The sequence below is a fragment of the Osmerus mordax genome, chromosome 8 (genome assembly GCF_038355195.1).
Source record: "Osmerus mordax isolate fOsmMor3 chromosome 8, fOsmMor3.pri, whole genome shotgun sequence".
In the NCBI taxonomy this organism is placed as follows: domain Eukaryota; kingdom Metazoa; phylum Chordata; class Actinopteri; order Osmeriformes; family Osmeridae; genus Osmerus; species Osmerus mordax.
This window is the reverse complement of record NC_090057.1, coordinates 4,696,342-4,719,210: the sequence shown is the minus strand read 5'-3', so window position 1 is coordinate 4,719,210 and position 22,869 is coordinate 4,696,342. Positions and strand designations below refer to the sequence as shown.

General features: G+C 46.7%; 2 protein-coding genes across 7 annotated transcripts in view; one reads left to right on the top strand and one right to left on the bottom strand.

The window, feature by feature from the left end:
• The first annotated feature begins 3,879 nt into the window (after nt 1–3,879).
• On the top strand, nt 3,880–8,938 carry ccnk (cyclin K). 3 transcript variants are annotated; one of them, XM_067241941.1, is made up of 11 exons: nt 3,880–4,003; nt 4,613–4,848; nt 5,011–5,092; nt 5,225–5,356; nt 5,497–5,602; nt 5,693–5,750; nt 5,995–6,164; nt 6,360–6,562; nt 6,677–6,707; nt 6,820–6,891; nt 7,201–8,938. In XM_067241941.1, exons 1-11 carry the CDS (start codon nt 3,995–3,997, stop codon nt 7,761–7,763), a joined length of 1,662 nt encoding a protein of 553 aa, XP_067098042.1. In that variant the 5' UTR covers nt 3,880–3,994; the 3' UTR covers nt 7,764–8,938. The 3 variants fall into 3 exon arrangements, with proteins under 3 accessions (XP_067098042.1, XP_067098045.1, XP_067098043.1); XM_067241944.1 differs by having other exon boundaries at nt 3,894–4,003; nt 4,618–4,848; XM_067241942.1 differs by having other exon boundaries at nt 3,894–4,003; nt 4,597–4,848.
• A 350-nt stretch (nt 8,939–9,288) lies between these two features.
• Nucleotides 9,289–22,869, bottom strand: part of ccdc85cb (coiled-coil domain containing 85C, b) — a 32,222-nt gene continuing 18,641 nt past the window's right edge. The window contains exons 2-7 of one of the 4 annotated variants that reach the window (XM_067241415.1): nt 18,836–18,915; nt 17,439–17,480; nt 15,497–15,601; nt 12,565–12,657; nt 12,247–12,345; nt 9,289–11,522 (exon numbers count right to left, since the gene is read on the bottom strand). In XM_067241415.1, the coding sequence (XP_067097516.1) occupies nt 11,433–11,522; nt 12,247–12,345; nt 12,565–12,657; nt 15,497–15,601; nt 17,439–17,480; nt 18,836–18,915 (509 nt within the window). In that variant the 3' untranslated portion in view covers nt 9,289–11,432. The remainder of the gene's footprint in view (nt 11,523–12,246; nt 12,346–12,564; nt 12,658–15,496; nt 15,602–17,438; nt 17,481–18,835; nt 18,916–22,869) is intronic. The other 3 variants (XM_067241416.1, XM_067241418.1, XM_067241419.1) reach the window with 3 other exon arrangements.

Here is a 22,869-nt window from a genome sequence, read left to right as displayed (position 1 = left end):
TAATGAAACTATAATAGTCGAACCTCGCTAACTATGTGGAGTCCTTGGTTTTTCTGCTTGAAGATGATGACCCCTGCCAACAGTCCTCTTGCGCGTATTGGCATCGGCGCACAAAATGGCATTGGCAACTATTTGTGTTAGTTGAGAGGGAGACAAAAGATAAGAGTCAGACACATCCTTCTTCTTCACTTGAAACCAGCAGAGGTCCAATGTTTCTTAATGTCTACCTCTTCTTTCACTGTGGTAGGCTCTGGAGTGCTTGAGGGACCCCGCGTGTGTGTGGCTTGGTTTGCCTCCGTAGAATGGGATAGGATTCAAGTTCAAGTACGGACGTGACGTTGCGTCCACGCTTAGAGATATCAGAGGGACTTCACGAGCATTGAGGGCGACTAGCGGTGATTTGCGAAGACATTGGTTAACCTGAACATCGTTAACCAGCGTGGCGAATGCGGGAATGGACAGATCACCAACCAAATCTGCGCGCTCCAAAACCGCGTCTGACTAATCTTATTAGATTTTTTTAGCCTAAGATAAGAACTTAACCTACCGTTACCATGACAATTAAGCCTGCATAACCCAATTGCATCAGATACATTAAGTAACGAAACGATCCCCAATGTTTATAATGGCATTCGCATTTAATGGTGGAGAATCGTTTCGTTTCGTCCGACGTTATGGCTTTACTGGACCTAACGGTGGAAGCAGTTCACCTGCTGAAACATGCTGTGGTGTCCATCGGTAAAGTAGGACTGTGTTGCAGATGTGTTTATACAAGACCCTCAAGCAGCGTACCCCAAGCAGCCAATCTAAACAAAAATAGAAGCAAAATTTGGGAATTATTCATATTTATGTCAACACATGTCGGTACTCAGGCGGGTCATCATTTCCTAATTCACTGGTATGGAAATATTGTATGAGGGAATATTTAAAAGAGAGACAAATAGAAAGTAGGCTCTTGGTCACTATGCTGTTTAGTAACCACAAAGCACAGGTGAAGCCTCAATGTCCATGGATACGACACTATTAGCTCAACTATGCTGTTGTGAAGCAACACTACCCTCTGTTGGCATTTAAGGATTTGTTTTCTCAGTGGTGTGATACGTGCCCAAGCTCGTATTTGTACGTGCGCAAATTCAAAAAGCATTTGTCAAAATTGGCTCAATTTAGCAGTGGATAATTTAGAATAAAGTTCAACGTTCATTTGTCATTCCCCTTCAGAAATGCTAGAAAGTACTTTTTTCCAAATTCAAACATTAATACGCCACGTCCACAAAGCCCATTTTGACTACTCATAATGGAGTGGCCTTGCTCAAAACCTCCTTTCTACACAGTACCAGAGAGCATTTGTGGCACTCTCCTATCAAGATGCCGTCTTTAGCTAGACTTAACTCTAAATTAGTTAAATATTGAGTCAGATATTTATTTTCTCCTAATATTTTACTAGTACTACTACCCCAAGCTACAGCTTCTCCTGATATGGGGAGTCAGATGCCAGCGGTTAGGGAATCGGGCTAGTAATCAGAAGGTTGCCAGATCGATTGCCGGCCGTGCTAAAAATGACGTTGTGTCCTTGGGCAAGGCACTTAACCCTACTTGCCTCGGGGGAATGTCCCTGTACGTGTTACTGTAAGTCGCTCTGGATAAGAGCGTCTGCTAAATGACTAAATGTAAATGATAGATATTGTCTATCACATTCAAAGTCTAACACTGGCCTTATTTGACCAGAAGTGAATGTGTAATAAAATTAACCATTAATGGTGAGTTAATGTAATTACAATTGCCAGTAGACTCAACTGAATCCTTAAAGGCCTATAGACCACCGTTCTTGAGCTGACATTAATAATGCATGATAGGCAATTTTAAAAGCATTGGGAGTTTGATTGCTGTAGGCTAAGCCTAGGGGACGTACAGGTCAGTAATTATTTATCCAAATGAAATGTCATAACAGTTCTGTCTTAAATAGATTTAACCTCAGTTGACTACATGGAAAAAGTGTCTTCCTACTCCTGGTTATAGTCGTGCTAAACCGAGAACACAGGCTGACATATAAAACACAAAGTATGGGACATTGTCATTCAGTTTCTCACCTCCTCATAAACAGAAGACTATTACAGCAGCTGTATTAGTGTGCTGATAAGTCTGTGCATAAGGAGGACATTATATCAAAGAGCAATACAACCATCAGGAACCCTGCTGGTTCTCTGCACCCATGTTTCCTTTTCCTGTGTTCCTCAATAACACATCTTTGTCTCCATTATAGCTAGTGTCGGTTGGCTGCGGGATATACCTGTAATAGCAGGACAGTATAGGCCCAGCCACGAGTGTATCAGTGTGGTAGATCTCAGTCTTGCGTTTCAGGGCCAGCAGAGACCAAAGTAACTGATCAACCAAGTCACTATACAAAGGCATACAGAAGTGTATGGTTGATAGAAAATACTGTATATAGAAACCAAACTTTGCAGCTGCTACAATGCATAAGGTAAGTTCCACACATCATTGGTTCATCAGTGAACAGACGTCACAACAAAGTTATAGTTGTGTTTTCAATCACAATGTTGGAAGAAAGAGAAACAAAATGGATGGTCCGTTGTTGGCAACATCATTGTAAATGTGAACATTGCTTTGGGATTTGCTGATAGCATCTCATTATGCAATGTTTAATATTAATAAAGTAGGTATGGGTATATTATTCATGAGATGATTTACTTATCTCTTGCTTTGTGTGTATGTGTGTGTGTGTGTGCGTGCGTGTGCGTATGTGCATGTGTGCGTGTAGCAGGTCTGAGAGAAAGATTAAGATGCTTCCTTGTATTGGCAATACAGGGAGGACTCTAAAGAGGTCCAATGCGCACATTGTGCAGTTAAAAGGCTTTGTCCAAGAATGGGTTAATAATGCATGCATATTCCACATTTTAATTGGAAACTAAATGATTTACTGCTGTCTCTTTTCCGACAGTTGTTGGGTAAGATGGGGTGGAGGTCTATTGCTACATGGTCACACAGAAAACGGGGACATAGGCCTATTTTGACACAAGCAATAATTCATCTAACCTAATTTACGGTGCAAAACTGGCAAGAAATAACCAAACGGCGTTAATTAGGGGTTGAATATAACGTCACGTATTTTACCGATCAATATAGATTGATATTGTCAACACAATTCCCACAAATGTGATTTTTCGCAATGTTAAATGTTGCATTGGTCGCTACCAGGAACACTAAACCTCCGTCGGTCCATTCATTTGAGAGCGTTAACGATTAACACATTTCCACTCGCTGTCTTTTATCTCCCTCTAGTGGTTCTGCACCGCCCAACAGTCAATTCTGTAAACAAAACTGTAAATCAATCATTAGGCACTGAGATCTTTACTGCGTCTGAAGAAACGGGTGAATTTCGCAACAACAACAAAAAGAAAAGAATAATTTATTGCATTAGTATCGTCATTGGAATAGGCTACTTTTCCATCGTTTTCTGTAGTGCCTGTATAAAGTCCCAGATTTACCATCTCGACATCCACTCTAGATTAACAGTTAGTGCCGCAAACTTCTGCATGTCCGAAGTCCAGTGTGAGAGTGAACAGCTAAGAAGCCGGGACAGTCACTTGTGGGGACTGGTCATGCTTAGCAACAGGTTATTTCCCATTGGTTTATAGAAGGGCTTCAGGTCAGACCTTACAAACACATGTTTGCATTGCACTGATGTGGCAGGGAAAGGTTGGCTGGACTCTCGGGCTGTGAAGTAGGCCTAAATTTCACTGTAAGGCCGGGCCCGTGACTGGTAACACACTCCTGCACAGTAGGTGGTGCTGTACGCATGTTTAAGTTGGCTATGATCTGGCCATCACATTGATGGAAGAAGAAGACGACGAAATCAAAAATGGCAGCGTCCGTGTTACGATGGGGACTGTTATCGATGAGTGACTAGCTGTTTAATGCAATCTACAGATACTATTGTTTATTAAGTACGTGTATACCTATTCATTCTGAAGTCTTCATGTTCAAGGTACGTGTTTTCGCTTCAAAAAGCTTATATCAGGCCGCCCTAATACACTTTGAAACTGTTCCAGAAACTGATTGAAAAGTCATTCACGGCTACCCAGCAGCTAGCAGCCACCCACTTAGCTAGCTTAGCTAGCAACGAAGTCTAGTTTATCAGCCCCCGTCTACGTTCGTCTAGGATGTGGCTTGCTCGCGTATTGTCTTGTGCTAACTTTTAAATAGTGTTTAGGTCAGCGGTGTTGTTTTTATTCTGAAGTTGTAGCTTACCAGCACTTGTAGTTTTGATGATTGTGCTGTTACCAAAGTAAGTTAGCTATACTGTAATGCACATTGTTGGCTGCCACGCCGTGTCAGACACTTATAGCTAGTGCTAGCTTGCTAAGTGAATGAGCTTAATAGCTCCAACTACGCCAACAAGAGTCCCAGGCCCCCGAGACTGACGTTAGCTTGCTAGATACATAACGCAGAACTAGGTAGCAATTTTACAGACTTATCAGTATCTATTAGTATTACTAAACCATGTATTTGGGAAATACGTCAACTTTTGGTTGATAGCACCTAAATGAAACACCGTGGTGCATACCAACGCTTTTAAAGTATCTGTGTTTACCAGTCCAGCTCAGCGGGTCCATCCTCCGTCGCCTCTCCTCATCAAATGAAGGAAAACAAGGAGAACTCGACTCTGTCGGGTCAGGCTTTCCTGGACCACATCAAGCCATGCTGGTACTGGGATAAAAAGGACTTGGCTCACACGCCCTCTCAGTCGGAGGGCCTGGACCCGGCCACCGAGGCCCGGTACCGGAGAGAGGGAGCCCGCTTCATATTTGACGTGGGAACACGACTAGGACTGTATCCTTCATTGACATATTTGGTGTTTACACTAAATCTTACATTAGATTAAATTATATACTCCCATTTGTTTTTAGCGTTTGCTTAGAGAATTTGGACGACACGAAAGTGTCTAAAATCAAGTGGTGCATTTGTGTATCGTATCCTTAACTTTAGCCTCAGACACTATGACACCTTGGCAACTGGAATTATATATTTCCACCGCTTCTACATGTTTCACTCTTTTAAACAATTCCCAAGATATGTAAGTATATGAATATGAAAGGCTGGCAATATAATTTCTTACTTGGACTGCTGTCCAGAAATGGTACAATGAGGACGCACTGTCATACTTGAGTGTAGAAGTGCGTGAGCCAGCCTGTCCTGTCCTCCTCAGGTGACCGGAGCTTGCTGCCTCTTCCTGGCTGGGAAAGTGGAGGAGACTCCTAAGAAGTGTAAAGACATCATCAAGACAGCCCGCAGCCTCCTGAACGATGTGCAGTTTGCCCAGTTCGGAGATGACCCCAAGGTGAGACTTCCTCCTCCACCACTCACCTCTACTTCTTTTTTTATCTCAGCAACAGTTGGTTAAGTACTGAGTTTCGTGGGTTCCATGTAGTCAACTTCACTCTTGCACATACTGTGTGTTCTTGTGTTGCCCATCCACAGGAGGAGGTGATGGTGTTGGAGAGAATTCTTCTACAGACAATTAAGTTTGACCTACAAGTGGAGCACCCTTACATGTTTCTCCTGCGCTATGCTAAGCAGCTCAAAGGTAACTGATGTCTGCTTTAGTCTTAAGGGAAAGTGAAACCTTTTTTCCAATCAAAGGATATTTATTTGAATGCTTTTTATTTGTACCAAGGTGATAAAAACAAGGTACAGAAGCTGGTGCAGATGGCCTGGACCTTCGTTAACGACAGGTGAGCCACTCTTAACTGTCACAGTCCTTCTAGTATAACCAGCCTACCTATTGTATAGGAATACTGAAATATCGTTTACATACTAATAGAATAGTTTTTCTTCTTCTTGTATTCTGTAGTATACTTGTCTGCACTGTTGGAGAAGCCTGAAAACCAAGCATTTCTTTGCAAATAACTTATGTGCATTTGACAATAAACTTGAACTTGTCTATTGGTTTGGCCATCTTTCTGCCTGGCCCCCCAGCCTGTGCACCATGCTGTCCCTGCAGTGGGAGCCAGAGATCATTGCGGTGGCCGTCATGTACCTGGCTGGACGCCTCTGCAAGTTTGACATTCAAGAGTGGACCTCCAAACAGTCGTCACGGCGATGGTGGGAGCAGTTTGTTCAGGACGTTCCTGTGGAGCTTCTAGAAGGTATGTTTTTGTACATACCAAGTACATTGGAATCCTTTGTCCTGCTCCTCTCTACTGTTTCCTAGCGGTATAACCTGAGGGGAAATTCTACGATAATACATCTTAAACTGACAGACTGAGTATGGCAGTTGTGTGGCTGAGATGGTTGGAGGTCAAGTTGACATGGTCATGATGTGTGTCTGTTGTGTCTCCAAGACATCTGCCATCAGATCCTGGACTTGTACTCCCAGGGCAAGCAGCCGATCCCTCCACAGCTACAGGAGAAGGAGAGAGGCCCCCCCCTGCCCCCTGCGCCCCCCACACCACAGGGCCCTCCACCAGCCTCCAACCCTCCACCCCCACCACCCAAGAAAAACTCCCCCCAAGGCAGCCCTCCTCGTCAGCTCAAACGGCCACACGTGAGTCCCCATTCTGACAACCAAAGCCAATGCTCTGCTCTATGTGGATCTACACAACAGCAGTTGGATGCTTTTGACGATGTAGCTCAAAATCCCATGTCTCTCGCTTCTCAGGCGTCCCCTAAAGAGGAAGTGAAAGTGACAGGTAAATAGACAAACTCGCTTTCAGGCTATTGTAGAAACATCTTAGGGAGTTAACTGAATAGTTGTGTATTTTTCACTAAACATGAACTGAATATCTTCTTTTTCTCCCTCAGAACAAGTTGGCTCCAAGATCCCTCGTCTGGAGAGCCCAATGCCCCCCCTGCCCACCACCCAACCACCTCCAGGTGAGTCTCCTCTCCATGACCCCCTTCCCACCACCCGACCACCTCCCAGGTGGGCCTGTTCTCCATGGAACTCACTAGTTCCACTTTGGCATCTAAAGATGGCACAAATACCTTCTTATCTAATCTAGTTACTTAACTTACCAACCAACTAAAATACTCCCCCTCCCTGACCAATCTGATTAATTAATCCGCCTGATCGTTAGTCTCCTGCAAAGACTTCTTCTTCTTTGGTTCTCTGTGAAGAGCCGGCAGTTGTTGGATAAGATGACGTAACAGTCACTCTCTCTGTGTGTCTTCCTCTCCCTGCAGACCGCAAGGCCCCCCTTCCAGCCCCTCCAACTGAAGCAGAGCCTCCTGCAGTGAGTGAATCTGCCCCCCCCCTGCCCCAGGCTCCTCCCCCCCACCAGCCCCCGCCCCTGCCCCACCGCCCCCCTCCTCCCCCCCCGCCCTCCAGTTACATCATGGGCATGTCTACCTCCAGCTCCTACATGTCCGGGGAGGGCTACCAGAGCCTCCAGTCCATGATGAAGACAGAGGGACCTTCCTATGCACCCATGCCCCCCAACTACGGACCCCCAATGCCCTACCACCCACACGCCTACCCCCCACCCAACGCCCCGCCCCCCGGCCCTCCCCCACCTACATCCTACATGCCCCCTGCCCTCCCTCCCCACCCGTCCCCCTCCTACCCACCTCCAGGCTACAATCCCAGCTACCTGCACCCTCCTCCACGCATGCCCCCAGGTCACGGCGTTCCCCCTCCAGGCATGGGTATGCCTCCAGCAGGGTACCCACCTCCCCCTGTGCCCCCTGGACAGGCCCTGCCACCGCCTCCTGGCATGCCCATGCCCAACCGTGGATGGATGAGATGAAAGGAAGGAGGTGTGGTTTGATCTTTCTGAGGGTCTGCCTCAGACACAGAAACGACTCCCAGATGGGCTGGCAAGCCGAGCGTCTGAAGACTAGATCCTGTGGAATCAATTCTATTCTTCAGAACAGAAAATGATTTTGTTCCACATTCCAAACATTTTTGTATCAGAGGAGAGGACGCTTCAAGGGTGTTCGATCTTTTGGTATTTTGTCATCAGTTGAAATGTCACATTCTTAAGAGCCAAAAAGTTTTGTTCGTTGCTGAACAGGCCGTTTTTCTTCTTTTGCTTTCATTTGACCTTCTGATGTAGTTTAGTGTTATGACCTCCATGATCATGTCGGCAGAGAAATAATTATTTTAACTCCTCCCAACCACCTTCATTTAGTTATGTTGATATGACTTCTACTGTACCAAAAGTTGGGAGTCAGTCTGCAGCAAAGTCCATTTCAGATGTGGGACGGGGACGGGGGGGTTGGGCAGTGGATGTTGTCTGAGGCTGCTTGCTAACACTGGACAAATGGAGGTGTACTTGTACATATGTGAAATCTCGACCGATCTTTTTAGAGAGCTTATATCCGTACGTGCCTTAGCTAGGCTTTTCTGTAACAAGTGCACCTTGCTGCATACACACTTGTTGTTGTGTCTAATAGGCACTTGGGACAATAAAAAAAAAAAAAATCCTACATTGAACAGAGTTCCTGGATTATTATTCAGTGTCGAGGAACGCGTGTTCTCGTCAAGGGAAGTTTAGACTAGCTCACAAACTGCAGCTTCCTACCCTTCCTGTCTACCAGGAAGGGTAGGAAGCTGGGGCGGTCTTAAAAAGTATAACATTCTGAACTTTAAATTTAAGGCCCTAAAACGTCTTAAAAACTAATTTTCATCTGAGGTCTTTAATTTCATGTATTCAGGTCTAAAAAGAGAAGCCTTTTGCAGCCAGAAACGCTGGCTGCAAAAGGTTAACATCAACAATAACATATATTACTTAACTGATATCAGTTAAATGAATTATCAATTGGTTTGAGCAAGATTTGAACCAGGGGTACTGTGTTTGGCAGTAGACTCAATGGTACAACATGCTTACCCACTGAGCCACAGAATTTTCCTGCAGTTTTTATCTACAAGACGGTGTAATTAAATTAGGTTACTGATGTGATTGCTTTATCTGTAAATTAAATTAATGGTTTTTCAATGACTGAATTCATTGAAATAAAAAGTGTTTCAGAATTTATTTGATTTGAATACGTTTTTGGTAATGCGTAGGTCTTAAATTTCAATCTTTATGGTCTTAAAAAGGTCTTAAATTTGAGGTACTGAAACCTGGTCTGCTGAGAGTGGCACACTAACGTGCTTATTTGGCACAGAGCACAGCCACATAAAACTCCTAAAAACAGACCAAGTAACCCATCTGAATGACTTTCTCCAGTTATCAAGTCAACATGTGTTGTGATTACACTTGCAGCAGGGGGCAGTGTTGTTCACCCTCACAGTATTCATGTTGAGTCATTGACACAATGAAAAAGAAAGCAGTTGTTTATTTTTTATTTCCCCCCCCCAAATCATTTAAAAGTGACCCATTTCATGTTCATTTTCTGTCAGCTGATATCAGTAAACTTCATAAAGGAGTTACAGTCATGCTAGTTACTACAGGAATTGGCATCAACACTGTAGGTTCTAGGATCCAGCATTGTGGTATTAGCACATTTACAAAAGAAAACAGACATACAACTTAGGTTTTATAAAAAAAAACAGGTCCCAAATCAAAACATGCAGAAAATGTGGCACATCTCAAACCAAATGCCAACTAATATCGTAGATAGTTTGTATCATGTAATGGCTTAGAATCTTCGAATTGACTAGTTCCTAGAAAAAGGACACTTTTTAAACCCATACTTTAACCCCGAATACCAATATTTGTACCAGTTTTTCAGACCCATTTGAGATAGAACACATTAGGTTCTTATGGAAGCCTCAACAATGTTGTAATTTGGAACAAGGAATAATACAAAGGAGAGCTGCAGATGTTAATCAGGAACTCTCAGTAGGAAGTTCATTCTGACAGCTTCATCTTCATGTCTGGGCCGACAGCCTTCTTATTAACGGCCCGCCCTCTCTCTGACACCTGATGATCAATACCTTCACCGGGATACTCAACAGTATCATTCTGACATCAAGGAATACTCTAACATGTTACTGTACTGAGAAACATCTAGGGAAGACTTGGCTCTCACATTCTCACACAAAAATAGTTTTACAAACATGCAGTCACGGCTGACAGGCATCTGCTGTATCCATGACAACGGGTCAAACGTTATTGCCAATAACATCGTTATCAAGGCTCCTTCAGAATGGTTTAAACAAATGTCTGAAATAAAAACTTTGACAAGTTTATTCATCTTCGAATTCAGTTCATGTCGAATTATGGATGAGCATTATATTATGTAAAAAATTTTTTTTTAACTATGTGTTCCAGAAGACATTTCTTAGCTGTCTGGTATCACATGGATACAGCAGAAGTTAACAGTTTTCACGTTTTAACAGTTCAGCTTAACAGTTGTCAACTGCGCTGAAACCAGGGTTTAATACAGATACACAGGCAGACAAGCAAAGGAACAACAGCCATTCAGTCTTCTTCAACCGGGTCACAGATGGGTGACAGTAAAGCCCTGGGCCCAACCTGAGATCGTGATTGTCTAGCATGCACACAGCCTAGATCTTCAAGAGTTTAACCACCCAAAATACAAAGAGGAACTCAATCTCTCGATAGACTGGCCGTTGACAGGTTTGCAGGATGACAAATTACCCAGATGATTCATTTTTAAAAAGAAGTTACAAATCTGAACGTGTTCTACTGAGAAGGAAATGAATCCCTGTTTAAGGTTCGGCCGTGTGCTTTTCATGAACATAAACAAAACATTGGCCACGCTAGAATAGAAAATTAAAACAACAAATCAAAGAGAACAACAAAGCAGTGCTATGTTTTTTTATACATATTTTACACACATTTAAAAGTGATCTGTATACTGTGTTAATAGACCTATATTTTTGAGTAAAGGGTGCTATGTCACAGTGGGTTTTCACATAATTCTCAACGCTTTGGGTGCTAATGCTAAGTATGCTAATTAACCAGAGAGAGACGAACAGAGAGGACAAAAGGTGTCTCTGGTAGTTTCTATCGAACCATGTCTGAATTTAACCCAACATTGGGAAATGTTTTAGCCAGTCAGCCAACAGCCCTGATTGGTTCACCACACAGCCTTCCTGGCGCAATGTGACACAGTCCTCTGAAAGGACTTCTATGGCTCTCGTGTAACAGGTTTTGTTTTTAGAAGAAGTGACAGGAGAATTTTCAGTACTGTAAACTAGTCAACCAGTAGCGATAGCCAGCTGCCAGTTGGGAAAAGTTCATAAACATAAAAAGTGTGATCTGTAGTTTCGAGGGAGTGCCTGAGAGGTCTGTATAGAGTCCAGTCACAGAGACATTATGTTGTAGTGGTGTATTCTGGGTAGTGTAGTCTGCATTGGCTGCAGGTGTGGTGTGTTCTGGGTACTTTAGTCTGCATTGGCTGCAGGTGTGGTGTATGCTGGGTAGCGTAGTCAGCAGGAACAAAGATCAGGTGAGTGTAGGTAGGTTATGCTACCCCCTCCATTTCTCCCTCCCGTTGCTAGGCTACAGCGGGCCTTTGAACTGGTTCCCAGAGAGATGCTGTCGGATGGACGGCTTTGATCCTGCCGCATCGCCCAGCTTTCTCCATACCACCTACACACACACACACACACACAGATAGAAAACAACTGTAATATAACTCAGAAAGAAACAGTTAGTTGCTTGTTCACCTGCAGCCTGTGAGAGCAGAGAGCACCCCCACAGCGAGCCGTGTGCTGCCTTTGAGGAGTGCAGGCAGGTGGGGTTCTGGAGGCAGCATGGCCCCGTGTGACCAGGAGGCCCAGGGCCACAGAGCATACAGAGGGGCTATTGTTGTGCTCCTTCACATCCCTGTCCTGCCACATACCTCCCTAAAGACCTGATAGATCCCGTCTGCTCTCTGTCTCTCTCCCTCTCTCTGTCCCTCCATCTCTGTCTCGCTCTCCATCTCTCTGTGTGTGCCTCGATCCCTCTCTCCAGCTCTCTCTCTTTCCCTCGCTGTCTGTGCCTCGCTATCTGTCTCCATCCCACTCTCTCCCGCCCCATCAGCAAACCTTTTATACATTTCAGGGCCTCTAAGCGCCCCAGGGGAAGGACGGAGAGAATGCTCTTTTCCCTGCTGCCTCAGTGTAATTGCTCTGACAGGCCAACTAGCAGCCTCTTATTAAGGACTCTAATTAGAACTCCGGGATGGGACAATAACACAGATGAGCAGAGGAGCGAGAGAGACAGAAAGAGATGGAGAAAGACAGCGAGAGAGAGAGAGAGAGAGTTTGGAGGGGGTGCAGAGCAGACAGAGGGAGGAAATGCCTCCAGTGCTTTTACGCTGTGTACGTACGTTGCACATCTCTCGGACGATGGCCTTCTCCTTCTCGCTGAGGTCCTCCTCGTAGTCCTCTGGAGCCTGCTTGTCCAGGTTCTCATGCACCTCCAGCACCTGGACAACCACACAGTTTCACTTGACTCATGCGGCAGATACTTCCCCCCCCCCCCACCCCCAAACGACACACAGATACTGCATGTAGATAAGCACAGCAGAAGTTCCAAGGACCGGTATTTCGGTGATCAGAGTCAAGGAAAGGTCTTTGGTCCCCAGGCACAGTGGAGAGTGACCTCATCTGAAACGGGACCAGGGCCGGACACAGCGCTCTCCTACCTTCATGGCGTGCACCACGGCCTCCGGCTTCTGGACGCAGGATAGGTAGCCTGTTGCCGGAGACGACTCACTGGTGGGAAGACGGCCTGTGCCCTGGACGGAGAGACAGATATTACACCCCTGGAGCAGGAGAGGGAGGAGTCTCGTCTGGCAGCCTGCTTGATAGGACGGCCGCAGCTCAATTAAAAAAAACACTTAAGAGCTTCAAAGCAAAGCCCTTTTTGTGAGCACAAATCAAATGCGTGTTGGTTTTAGAAGCAGTGTCACAGAGGGCTTCATAGATGCTTCACCCTGCTTCAGATGGGTCGGACTCAGCAGAACAAAAGCGCTGTAGAGCCCCTGATTATAAACAGTCCACTCTGAACACTCCCTGTGCTCTGTGATGTGACCTGAAAGGGGCTCTGACTCATCCAGGCCCCCAGGAATAATACCCCTCTGTTGGGGACAGAGAGGGAGACAGAAAAAGAGAGGGAGAGAGAAAACAAGAGGGAGAGAGAGAGAGAGAGAGCAGGGGAGCTTCACAATAGCTCTATTCACCCTGGCCCTGGTAAGGTGGACCTGTATTAGACACAGCTCTGTGACTCTCAGTCTGAGATCCAGTCCTCCACCTGCCCAGCCTCCACCTGCCCAGCCTCCACCTGCCCAGCCTCCACCTTGCCCAGCCTCCACCTTGCCCAGCCTCCACCTGCCCAGCCTCCACCTTGCCCAGCCTCCACCTGCCCAGCCTCCACCTTGCCCAGCCTCCACCTGCCCAGCCTCCACCTGCCCAGCCTCCACCTTGCCCAGCCTCCACCTGCCCAGCCTCCACCTGCCCAGCCTCCACCTGCCCAGCCTCCACCTGCCCAGCCTCCACCTCGCCCAGCCTCCACCTTGCCCAGCCTCCACCTTGCCCAGCCTCCACCTCGCCCAGCCTCCACCCGATTCTCCTGGACTGCATTCCTCCCAGGTCAGGCTGCAACCTTTCTGGCCTCCGAAACCGTAGCATGCCTTCATGGAACATCCCAAAAGAACCGTGAACAAATGTCAAACAGTCCTCGTTGGGAGGTCAACTTCAGCTGACAACCTAGTCTACAGCCCTGCCTGCCGACTCTCCAACTCCCCCCCTCTCCTCCGCAGGTTAAGTAGAGGGATTGGGAAGAGTAAACAGGAGTGTTACTGAGTATTAGATTCAGCTGCTTCACAGATGCAGCTGTACAGTAAATGTTAGTTTGCAGTTTGGACAGTCTCGGAGAGGCTCACAGCCCCGGGCGTTGCTTGTTATTCATATGGATGAACAGTCCTGGCTGATCTCCTGCATAAATATTCCTTTTAAAGACCTTCCTGTAGGAGCACCAACACTCTCTGTCAGAACCAGCAGTTAAGACTAAGAGTTGAATATCTATGTTTGCATCAATGAAAACGCTTGGTCTCTCTCTCTCTTTTCTTCACTTTCCCTCCTCCTATCTATCTGCCTCCCCATCTCTCTCTCTCTCTCCCCATCACTCTTAGACCCACAACGTGACTTGAAAGTGGGGCAGGGTGATCCTTGTTTGAACGCTGATAGAAGCACAGCTAAATATAAAGGAATAAGGAGTATGAGTTCCATCCTCCACTCACTGGATGGAACAGAAAGATAGAGAACATTGAGTTCTGTGTCCTGTCTCCTGGCAGCCTGTTTGTAATATCCTCTCTCCATCCCGCCCATTCATTCTATCCACTCTTTATTTGATCTCTTTTCCCATCCCTCAGTCTTGCCCTCTCATTCACTTCATCTCTCTCTGTCTCCCCCCCACCCCCCATCTCTTCCCTCCATCTCCGTGCCTCCGTCTCTCCACTCCAATAAGGGCTAAGCGCTCACGCATGGATGGACTCAGGCCACATCGCAGCACAACCAATCAATCCACGTGCAGCCCATAATGAAAAGGTCTCCATGGAGACACCATGGCGACAGCACCAAAACAAGAAGGAGGAAGTGAGTCCCATATCTAATCACCGTGATAGATCTTGACCACAGCAGTGAAGACACACAGACCACCTGCTCAGCAGGGAGCGGGGAGTCTATTGGTGGGTGACTTAATGATGCATGATGACCTCAGCCACTAGTATTCATCTGATCATGTAGAGTCTAGATGTCACAAGGCTTTGTTGATCCCGGGGAAACTGACAATTATATTCCAACTGTCTAGTTAGGCCGACATCAAATATGTCATGTGGCTTTCAATTACATGCCTTTTTAATGACCTAACACAGAATAATAATCAATCTAAAATTTAGTTAACACAATTATTCAACATTTTAACTGATATGGGGAGGTTCCACATATCACTTGTGTAATCAAACTGAAGGCACGTGCCACATGTAAACACCATAAGCCGAGCTAGGCCACAACACGCTGCCGTGACAACCCTTCATTTATCATCCTTGTCAGAGGAACATCCAGGGGTCAAAGTTCACGGGAAGGCCACCGACCCTGACCCCCAGAGTGGCACCATAACATCTAAGCTGCGTAGCGTGACAGAGCAGGCCAGGGAGACAGTTTGGGCTTGATTAAATACACTATTGATTTTCTCTGTGCTGAAGGTGGTGGCATGTGGTGGTCTGCTGTGTGTGTCTGTCAGAAAACTATTACCAGCTCCACCCCCCCCCCCCTCCCACCACACTGGGAGGTCAGGGGGTCAGGCAGGAGAGAAGGATAATTAATTCCATATGCAATTTGGGATCAAGCGGACTTGGGGAGGACACAGAGGGAGAGAGAGAGGGAGAGAGAAAGAGAGAGAGGGGAGGAAAGAGAGAGAGAGAAAGAGAGAGAGGGAAAGAGAGAGGGGAGGAGAGAGAGGGGAGGAAAGAGAGAGAGTGAAAGAGAGAGGGGAGGAGAGAGAGAGAAAGAGAGAGAGGGAAAGAGAGAGGGGAGGAGAGAGAGAGAAGGAGAGAGAGGGGAGGAGAGAGTACTCACGTTGTGCAGAGCGTCCTGGCGCTGTGGCAGGGAGGACAGCTGAGACTCAGAGTGGTACAGAGTCATGCCCTTCCTCAGCATGCGCAGGTCTCCAGGGTTACACTGCTGGGCCCACAGAGACGTCAACACAGTTACATTACACGCACACATACACACACATGCACACCCACAGCACCACACACAAAAATACACACAAAAACTGATCAGACCATCCAATAAACTAATGGTAAAAACACGTTTTAACCATTAAAATGAAAAATCAGATAATTAGTAGGAAATTAGTAGGTGTGGTTGCGTAATGCACAGGCCTATTGTAAGTGGTAGAGCATGAAGCTTGGTTCAGTAGAAGCAGAACGTGGTTCTACAACCCCCCCTCCACCCAGGCCCGTTAAACTGGGTCTCCCTGGGGGCGGGGTTCAGGGATGGGGCCGGCCTCTCATTGGACGACCGAGGCGCAGTCAGCGCCAACACTCCATCTGACATTTCTCCTGTCACGCAATGGTGTTGCTCCAGGATGACGGCCAACGCGGTAAGGCACACACACACACACACACACGTTTTCCCTGGAAGACGCACAGGTTCACACGCTCAATGGTGTTTTTTGTTTTCTCTGACGCAAACCACGAGCACACACACACACACACACATGTAATGGCTGGGAGCATCATTACAACTGTGAGTATATCTGCCATGTCGGGTCATGTCTATTGTCTGTACGAGACAGATGGCATATTATAGAACGCATTTTGAATGCATAAATACGTTAAGAAAGTAACAAAAGTTTGGTGTGATCTCAAAAGAAGGATATTGGTGTCAAACAACCAAAGAGCTCATGTGAGTGAAATGCTGCGGTGCAGAGCGTAATAGCTGTGTAACTGCCCCAGCCATCATCAGTCATCCGTAACGTCCCTATGAGAGTCTTCTCTGGTGACCTGCCTGCTCTGCTTGTCAGAGGCCACGGAGACAAAGTCACTCAGGTAATTAGCCTGCAGTTAATGGATGAGGTGTCATCTGGTATTAAGGCAATCCATCATAGTCACAGTTTGTTGACCTTTATGAGTATGGCTGGCCATAATGGAATGCCTCTGCCTCACACACATATGTGTGTGTGTGGCAGAGACTGGGGTGGTGTGTGTGTCGGCATTCCCTCTAAATTCATATTGTTTTCTTAAGATTTCTTCTTTCAACAAAGATACACTGACTCTGTTGCACAATACTAAAAGTTGGGCAATATCTCAGCTAAGCAGGATAATCCCTTCTGAATAACACCTGCTAGCATTGAGACATGTTGGCCACCAGGCTATTACGTAAGACTGAGGCAGTGGGTCTGTGTATGTATAAGCTTTTATCTTAAAAAACAAGGAGAAAAAAAATCCAGACCCTTTAAAAAAAAAAAAACTCAAATTACGTCTTGCAGCCTTACGTAAGAGTTTTTTCAATGTTAAAAAAAGAACGAAAAGGTTCCTAGACAACGAAAAAACCAACAAGACGACTTTCATGAAATTTTAAAACATTTTCATACTGTTCACTTACACACCAGTTGTTACTCATTCAGTATTGATTTCTTGGCATGACCAGCATCGCCTCAACTCTGCTAAATTATTCACACAGCCAGGCATGTCTGGGAGCCAGGACAAGCTGTTCATACTACAGAGCACCATGTAGACCCCCCCCCCCTCTCCTCAAGCCTGCAGGTAGCCACCTAGCTAACGCACCCCAGCAGCACCTAGCTCCCACAACAGGGCAGCCTCATAGAAGCCTGTACAGCCATTAGCTTAGCATGCTACCAGCAGGTGGGTGATGCGAAAGGGGTTAAAGGAAGATCCGTCACCAGGCAGAGAGGGACTGCAGTAAAAGCATAGTGGCAGAGATTCAGAGGTGTTTTAGGAAAGTAGAGCTTTGCCTTTTAGCAAGTGGAAGTTATGTAGTTTTAATTTGTTACCTTCTTGGTTGGTAATTGTGATAAGCTATGTCTGTTACAAGCCTGAAGATGAGAAACATCACAAGTTAAAGGACAGGATGTCCACCAGTTCCAGTTGGGAGTTGCTCTCCCAGTTATTACTGAGTATCTCCAACATAAGTTAGCTGGAGAAAAACACTTCTTGGTCATTAAGAGTCCCCATGAAACAATACATCTCTTCTCACAGTTATTCAAATATTATCTTAGTTATGCTTAAATAAATCCCTATTGTGCAAGGAATGAAGCAATTATTTTTTACGCCTACCCAAAATTCAAAGGAAGGCTAATCTTAACTGTCCTTGTGCTAAAGGAAACAGGCTCTGTCAGATCTCTTCAACATTGTAATCGGAGCACTTTGCTGTAATTACACAGACCATAAAAAGATTTCTTCCCACATAATTTTCCTACATGGATCAGTGGACAGATAATTGGCAAACATAGTGACTTAAAAAAAAAGTATATTCCAATTAGAACATTTATAGTACTTCTTCAGAGCAGGCCCTTATGTAGGATACTCTGAAATGAACTAATCTTGTGTTATCTCCATTCTCATAGATTGAAAGACAATGTTGACACAAGGTTAATGATTCAACCGAGCAAGGTATTAGAAGATTAGAACGTCGTGGGTTTTAAGTTGCAAGTATGTCGTGTTTGACAACCAGGTGATGTGAACCATGTCTAACCTTCCCCAAGCACTAGAGGGCTAACAGGTGAAAACGAAGTGACCTGGAAAGGTCCCCCTTACCCTCCTTCCGCCACTCTGTCTGTCCCCCTCTCATCTCTCCATCCAGGTCCTGCTCAAGGTTAGACGGGATTCCCCCCCTCTTCAACTCCCACTCAGAATGTCAATGTCACAATAAGGTTGGCCAAAAAATAAAAAGCCAACAGCATTTCTTTTCTTATGCCTCTGATTCTTTTTCACTCTTCTCATTCCCTCCCTCCCTCTCTTCTCCTCACCCCGCCTCTCGTCTCTGCTCCTCCGCCCTCTTCAAGGCCCAATATCTTGGTTTGTTACCAGGGTTTACTGCTCCTCCATGAATTAAACATGACTAAGCACATTCTCCACCCTCCAGACAGCTCGCTGAGAGAGGTGGGCTAAAAACAGGCTTGAAAACTTCACTTTGTCTTCAAGAAAAGCCTGTTATTTTTGTGTAGCTACATCGAGTTGTCAGCAGGGAAAACTCTTAAATAAAAAAAGCAAATGGCGAACTCTGATTATAATTCCAAGTTGCAAGTTCATGTTGTTCAAGTTGAGAACAAAGTGATAGTGTCTTTTGTAAGACTTGAGAGGGCATTATGATTAGCATCAGGACAAGTCAGGCCAGTCTGCATGTGTGTGTTTGTGTGGATGTGTGTGTGTGTGTGTGTAATGACCTTACCTGTGAGAGAAGCTTGTTTTTATTGTCCTCCAAAATCCGTACTTTACTCTCCAGCTGTCTGATGTAGTTAGAAGAGGGATCTATTGAAGAGGAGAGACAGAGCCAGAAAGAATGAGAGAGAGGGAGAGGAGAGAGAAAGCAGACAAAAGCAAGAGAGAGGAGAAAAAGAGAGCCATTAGCATTTCAAACACAGCCAGTGAGGGGCACATGAGCAGAGGGCCCCATCAGGACACAGCCAGTGAGGGGCACATGAGCAGAGGGCCCCATCAGGACACAGCCAGTGAGGGGCACATGAGCAGAGGGCCCCATCAGGACACAGCCAGTGAGGGGCACATGAGCAGAGGGCCCCATCAGGACACAGCCAGTGAGGGGCACATGAGCAGAGGGCCCCATCAGGACACAGCCAGTGAGGGGCACATGAGCAGAGGGCCCCATCAGGACACAGCCAGTGAGGGGCACATGAGCAGAGGGCCCCATCAGGACACAGCCAGTGAGGGGCACATGAGCAGAGGGCCCCATCAGGACACAGCCAGTGAGGGGCACATGAGCAGAGGGCCCCATAGCTCAGAGTCTACTGACATTCTCCTGGATGAGGAGCTGAAGGCCCAGCACTCCCAGTCACATGCTGCCCTGTGTTGGCTGTGCGTCCATGTGTTTTATCATATCACGATTGGATGCATCGTTTACGGCTATTCTCCCTCACTTAACTCTCTCCTCTGCGCTGGTTTGCTCTTTTGCTAATCCCTAAAGCTAAAATTAGCCTTTTGTGGCAAAACAACGATGAGTAACCTAATTCTGTTAGTCACCATGCAGAACTGCACAGGGACCTGCCCACCTGTCTGAGAGAGAGAGAGAGAGAGAGAGAGAGAGAGAGAGAGAGAGAGAGAGAGAGAGAGAGAGAGAGAGAGAGACAGAGAAAGAGTGAGAGAGAGAGAAAGAGTGAGAGACAGAGAGAGAGATTTGGGTACATAGAAAGGAATAGGTTTCTGTTGGTTCAGACCAGGGACAGTCTGCCGCTGCTCCGAGCTACCTCTTTCTCTGTGGGTGTTCTGGAACTTGTTTTCCAAACCTAATTTACAGAGAGATCAAAGCAGAGGTGCAGAGGTACGCAGGCACGGTGTTCTGACAGCGTGTCAGAGACACATCATGGTGTTCTGCCACCAACCCACTGTTGCTCTCATAAATGGAAGCAAGAAAAAGAACAGTTGTTCTGGGGATGGGCAGGGCGGCATGTCTATAGAAGAGGCGAGGACATGTTTGGTGGGTGGGGTTGCTCTGGTGATTCAGACAAGTAGCTTGTTTTCACTGAAATAAAGTTTGAGCTGTCAAAAACACACACGCAAACACAAATAATCTGCTTAGCCTTCATTCTGAGTTGTTTCATATCATATGCCTCATTTGCCCAGTCCAACTAGCACAGTTCTAGCCCGCAGTTTCAACCCCAACCACCAGATGAAGCTGCTGAGCCCCATTCCCTGGTTGACCGGCTGAAAGATAATCAGACGCGATTGCGTGAGCTACAAACCATACATAGACACAATGGTTGTTAGACAGCATATTTCTTGAAATGACTCAAAACATCGTAGCTAATAATAATCGTCTGTGCCCAAGGTCCTGGTTCTAGTCCTGAGCCAGACAATTGGACAAAACATATAGATGCATCTGTACTCATCTCCTGGCAGAAGTGGTGGACAGATTCTCTGCCAGGGTGAATAGTTATCTACTCCTCTTTCCAGTAGCCTCGAACGTGTGGCTGGCGTCATGGCTGACTGACTGGTTGCCTGGCTGGCTTGTGGCCGGGCTGGCTGACTGGTTTCCTGGCTGGCTTGTGGCCGGGCTGGCTGACTGGTTGCCTGGCTGGCTGACTGGCTTGTCGCCAGGCTGACTGGTGTTTTTTGAACGAAGAGACCCAGCAAGCCAGCTACACTAATCCTCTTTCCCTCCCTTGTGACCCTCTAATCTGGCTTCATCTGCAGGGCTGACCTGCGTTCAGGGCCCAAGCCGATTAGGACGACCCAGGCTCTGCTAGCGTGGAGGGGACAATCCGGACTCCCAGAGAAACAGTGTCTCGATGCTCCGACTCCACAAGCCTCACTCGGGTCTTTAATGATGCGTCTGTGGTGCCAACATGGGTACCGTCATTTTGTGATGGTGTGGTGAGGGCCTTCTGTGGTTAGATTTAGTAATTTAGCAGACAGGGACATTCCCCCGATGCAAGTAAGGTGAAGTGCCTTGCCCAAGGACACAACGTCATTTTGCACAGCCAGAAATCGAACCGGCAACCTTCTGATTACTAGCCCGATTCCCTAAACGCTCAGCCACCTGACCCCAGCTGGTTGGTGTGAGAGATGAGTTGTGAGCTTGAGGATGAGCCTATCACAGGATAGGATCACAGTGATCCACAGTGATCTGAGGTTGGACCAAGTATCTGGCAGGGGAGGAGAGAGGGATCTCACAAGTGTAGCCAGGGGGATGGATGATATAACGGCCATCATACTCTCTCTCCCTCTCTATCACTAAGCCTTTGATGTGAGGCGTTAGGGAAATTCAATCCAAGAGAACCTCATTTCGGAATTACACACGACATGATGGGAGTGATAAGAACACACACACACACACACACACACACACACACACCCACACACACCCCTGAGGGCTCTTAAGAGACCGTCTCCTCGCCCTCTTCTCTTTAACACCTCCAAAAACTCATCCCTGGGGAAGACGGCGCGGCCAATTAAAACCCCCTCCTGCCTGACATCCCTCCATCTCCCCCTCCCTCTTCCCCACTCACTAAGCTGGACCAGAATCCCATGCTGATCACTCTAACTCATATTGACCCTGAGGAGCTGTGCTGTGCCTGGTGTTTATGTACAATGCTTCAACTGAATCATACAGTGCAGGAACACAAGATAATACACAGCCATGTCCAACTAAACATAACGCAGAGGCAGATAGGCAGAGAGAGAGAGGCAGAGAGAGAGAGGGGCAGAGAGAGATGGAGAGAGAGAAAGAAAGAGATAGAGGCAAAAGTAAAACCACAAATCTGAGTGGAGACCTTGTACTCACAGAGTACTATTCTCTAGAAGTATGCACTTCTATTCTTTTTTCTCCTGTATGTGTGTATGTTGATTCTGTAAAGGGAGGATGCTCTGTGTGTGTGAGTGTGTGTGTGTGGCAGAGTGATGCAGACAGACACATTCATAACTCTGTCCCTCAGAGTGTCACTTCCCATCGCATCAGGGCCACCATGACCCATTTTACTCAGGCCTTCCCCACTCCCTCAACCCCCCACCCTTCCAACAGAGCTCACGCCCTCAACCCCCAACAAAAGCCTGGTCAAGGGCTTGAGGAGTGTATATGAGTGTGTGTGTGTGTGGCGGGGTGCGTGTCTGTCTATGAGGAGGGGGTGTCGTTCAGGCAGGCTCTGGAGGAGGGCCATCTGGGCAGGACTGGAGAGACCCCAGCCACTCTAGTGGCGTCCACATGCCCCGTGTCACACACACGCTACGCCATGGGGGGCTGGGAGAGGCCTGAGCAACCACACACACACACACACACACAGAGAATATTCAGAGATCAATACCAACTGACTGCCGGTCTGAAAGCCATCTGTTGATAGTTTTTTATAAAGCATGCAGAGCCCTGAACTGGTGTGGTCCCATTGCTGGACAAGGCTCTCATATTCACGACAGCACTATGGTGTGTTTCAACACTGAGGCCGGCTGGTGAGGGTATAGGCACACACAGGGCAAGAGTGAAGGAGTGTGTGCACAGATGGGGGGGGGGCTATTGAGCCCATCTGTGTCTGTCTGTGTGTGTGTGAGGGGTGTGTGGGTGTGTGTGTGTGTGTGGATAGACTTGGTCAATGACTACAAGATGTGGAAGAAACTTCCAATGTTTCAGCAGAAAACTTTCCATGAAATCTGACCTCAATGTGTACAGAACAGACCTCTTGTCTACCAATGAGTTCTTCATTACAGAGAGCTGCGGTCTGCTGTCCACATGCACACAGGAAAGAATATTCTGGAACAGCA

Excerpts from the sequence above, each read along its gene's own strand:
- ccnk (XM_067241941.1), top strand. Across the intron at positions 5,603-5,692 it reads CTATGCTAAGCAGCTCAAAG|GTGATAAAAACAAGGTACAG; the intron begins GTAACTGATGTC and ends ATTTGTACCAAG. Across the intron at positions 6,563-6,676 it reads GTCAGCTCAAACGGCCACAC|GCGTCCCCTAAAGAGGAAGT; the intron begins GTGAGTCCCCAT and ends CTCGCTTCTCAG.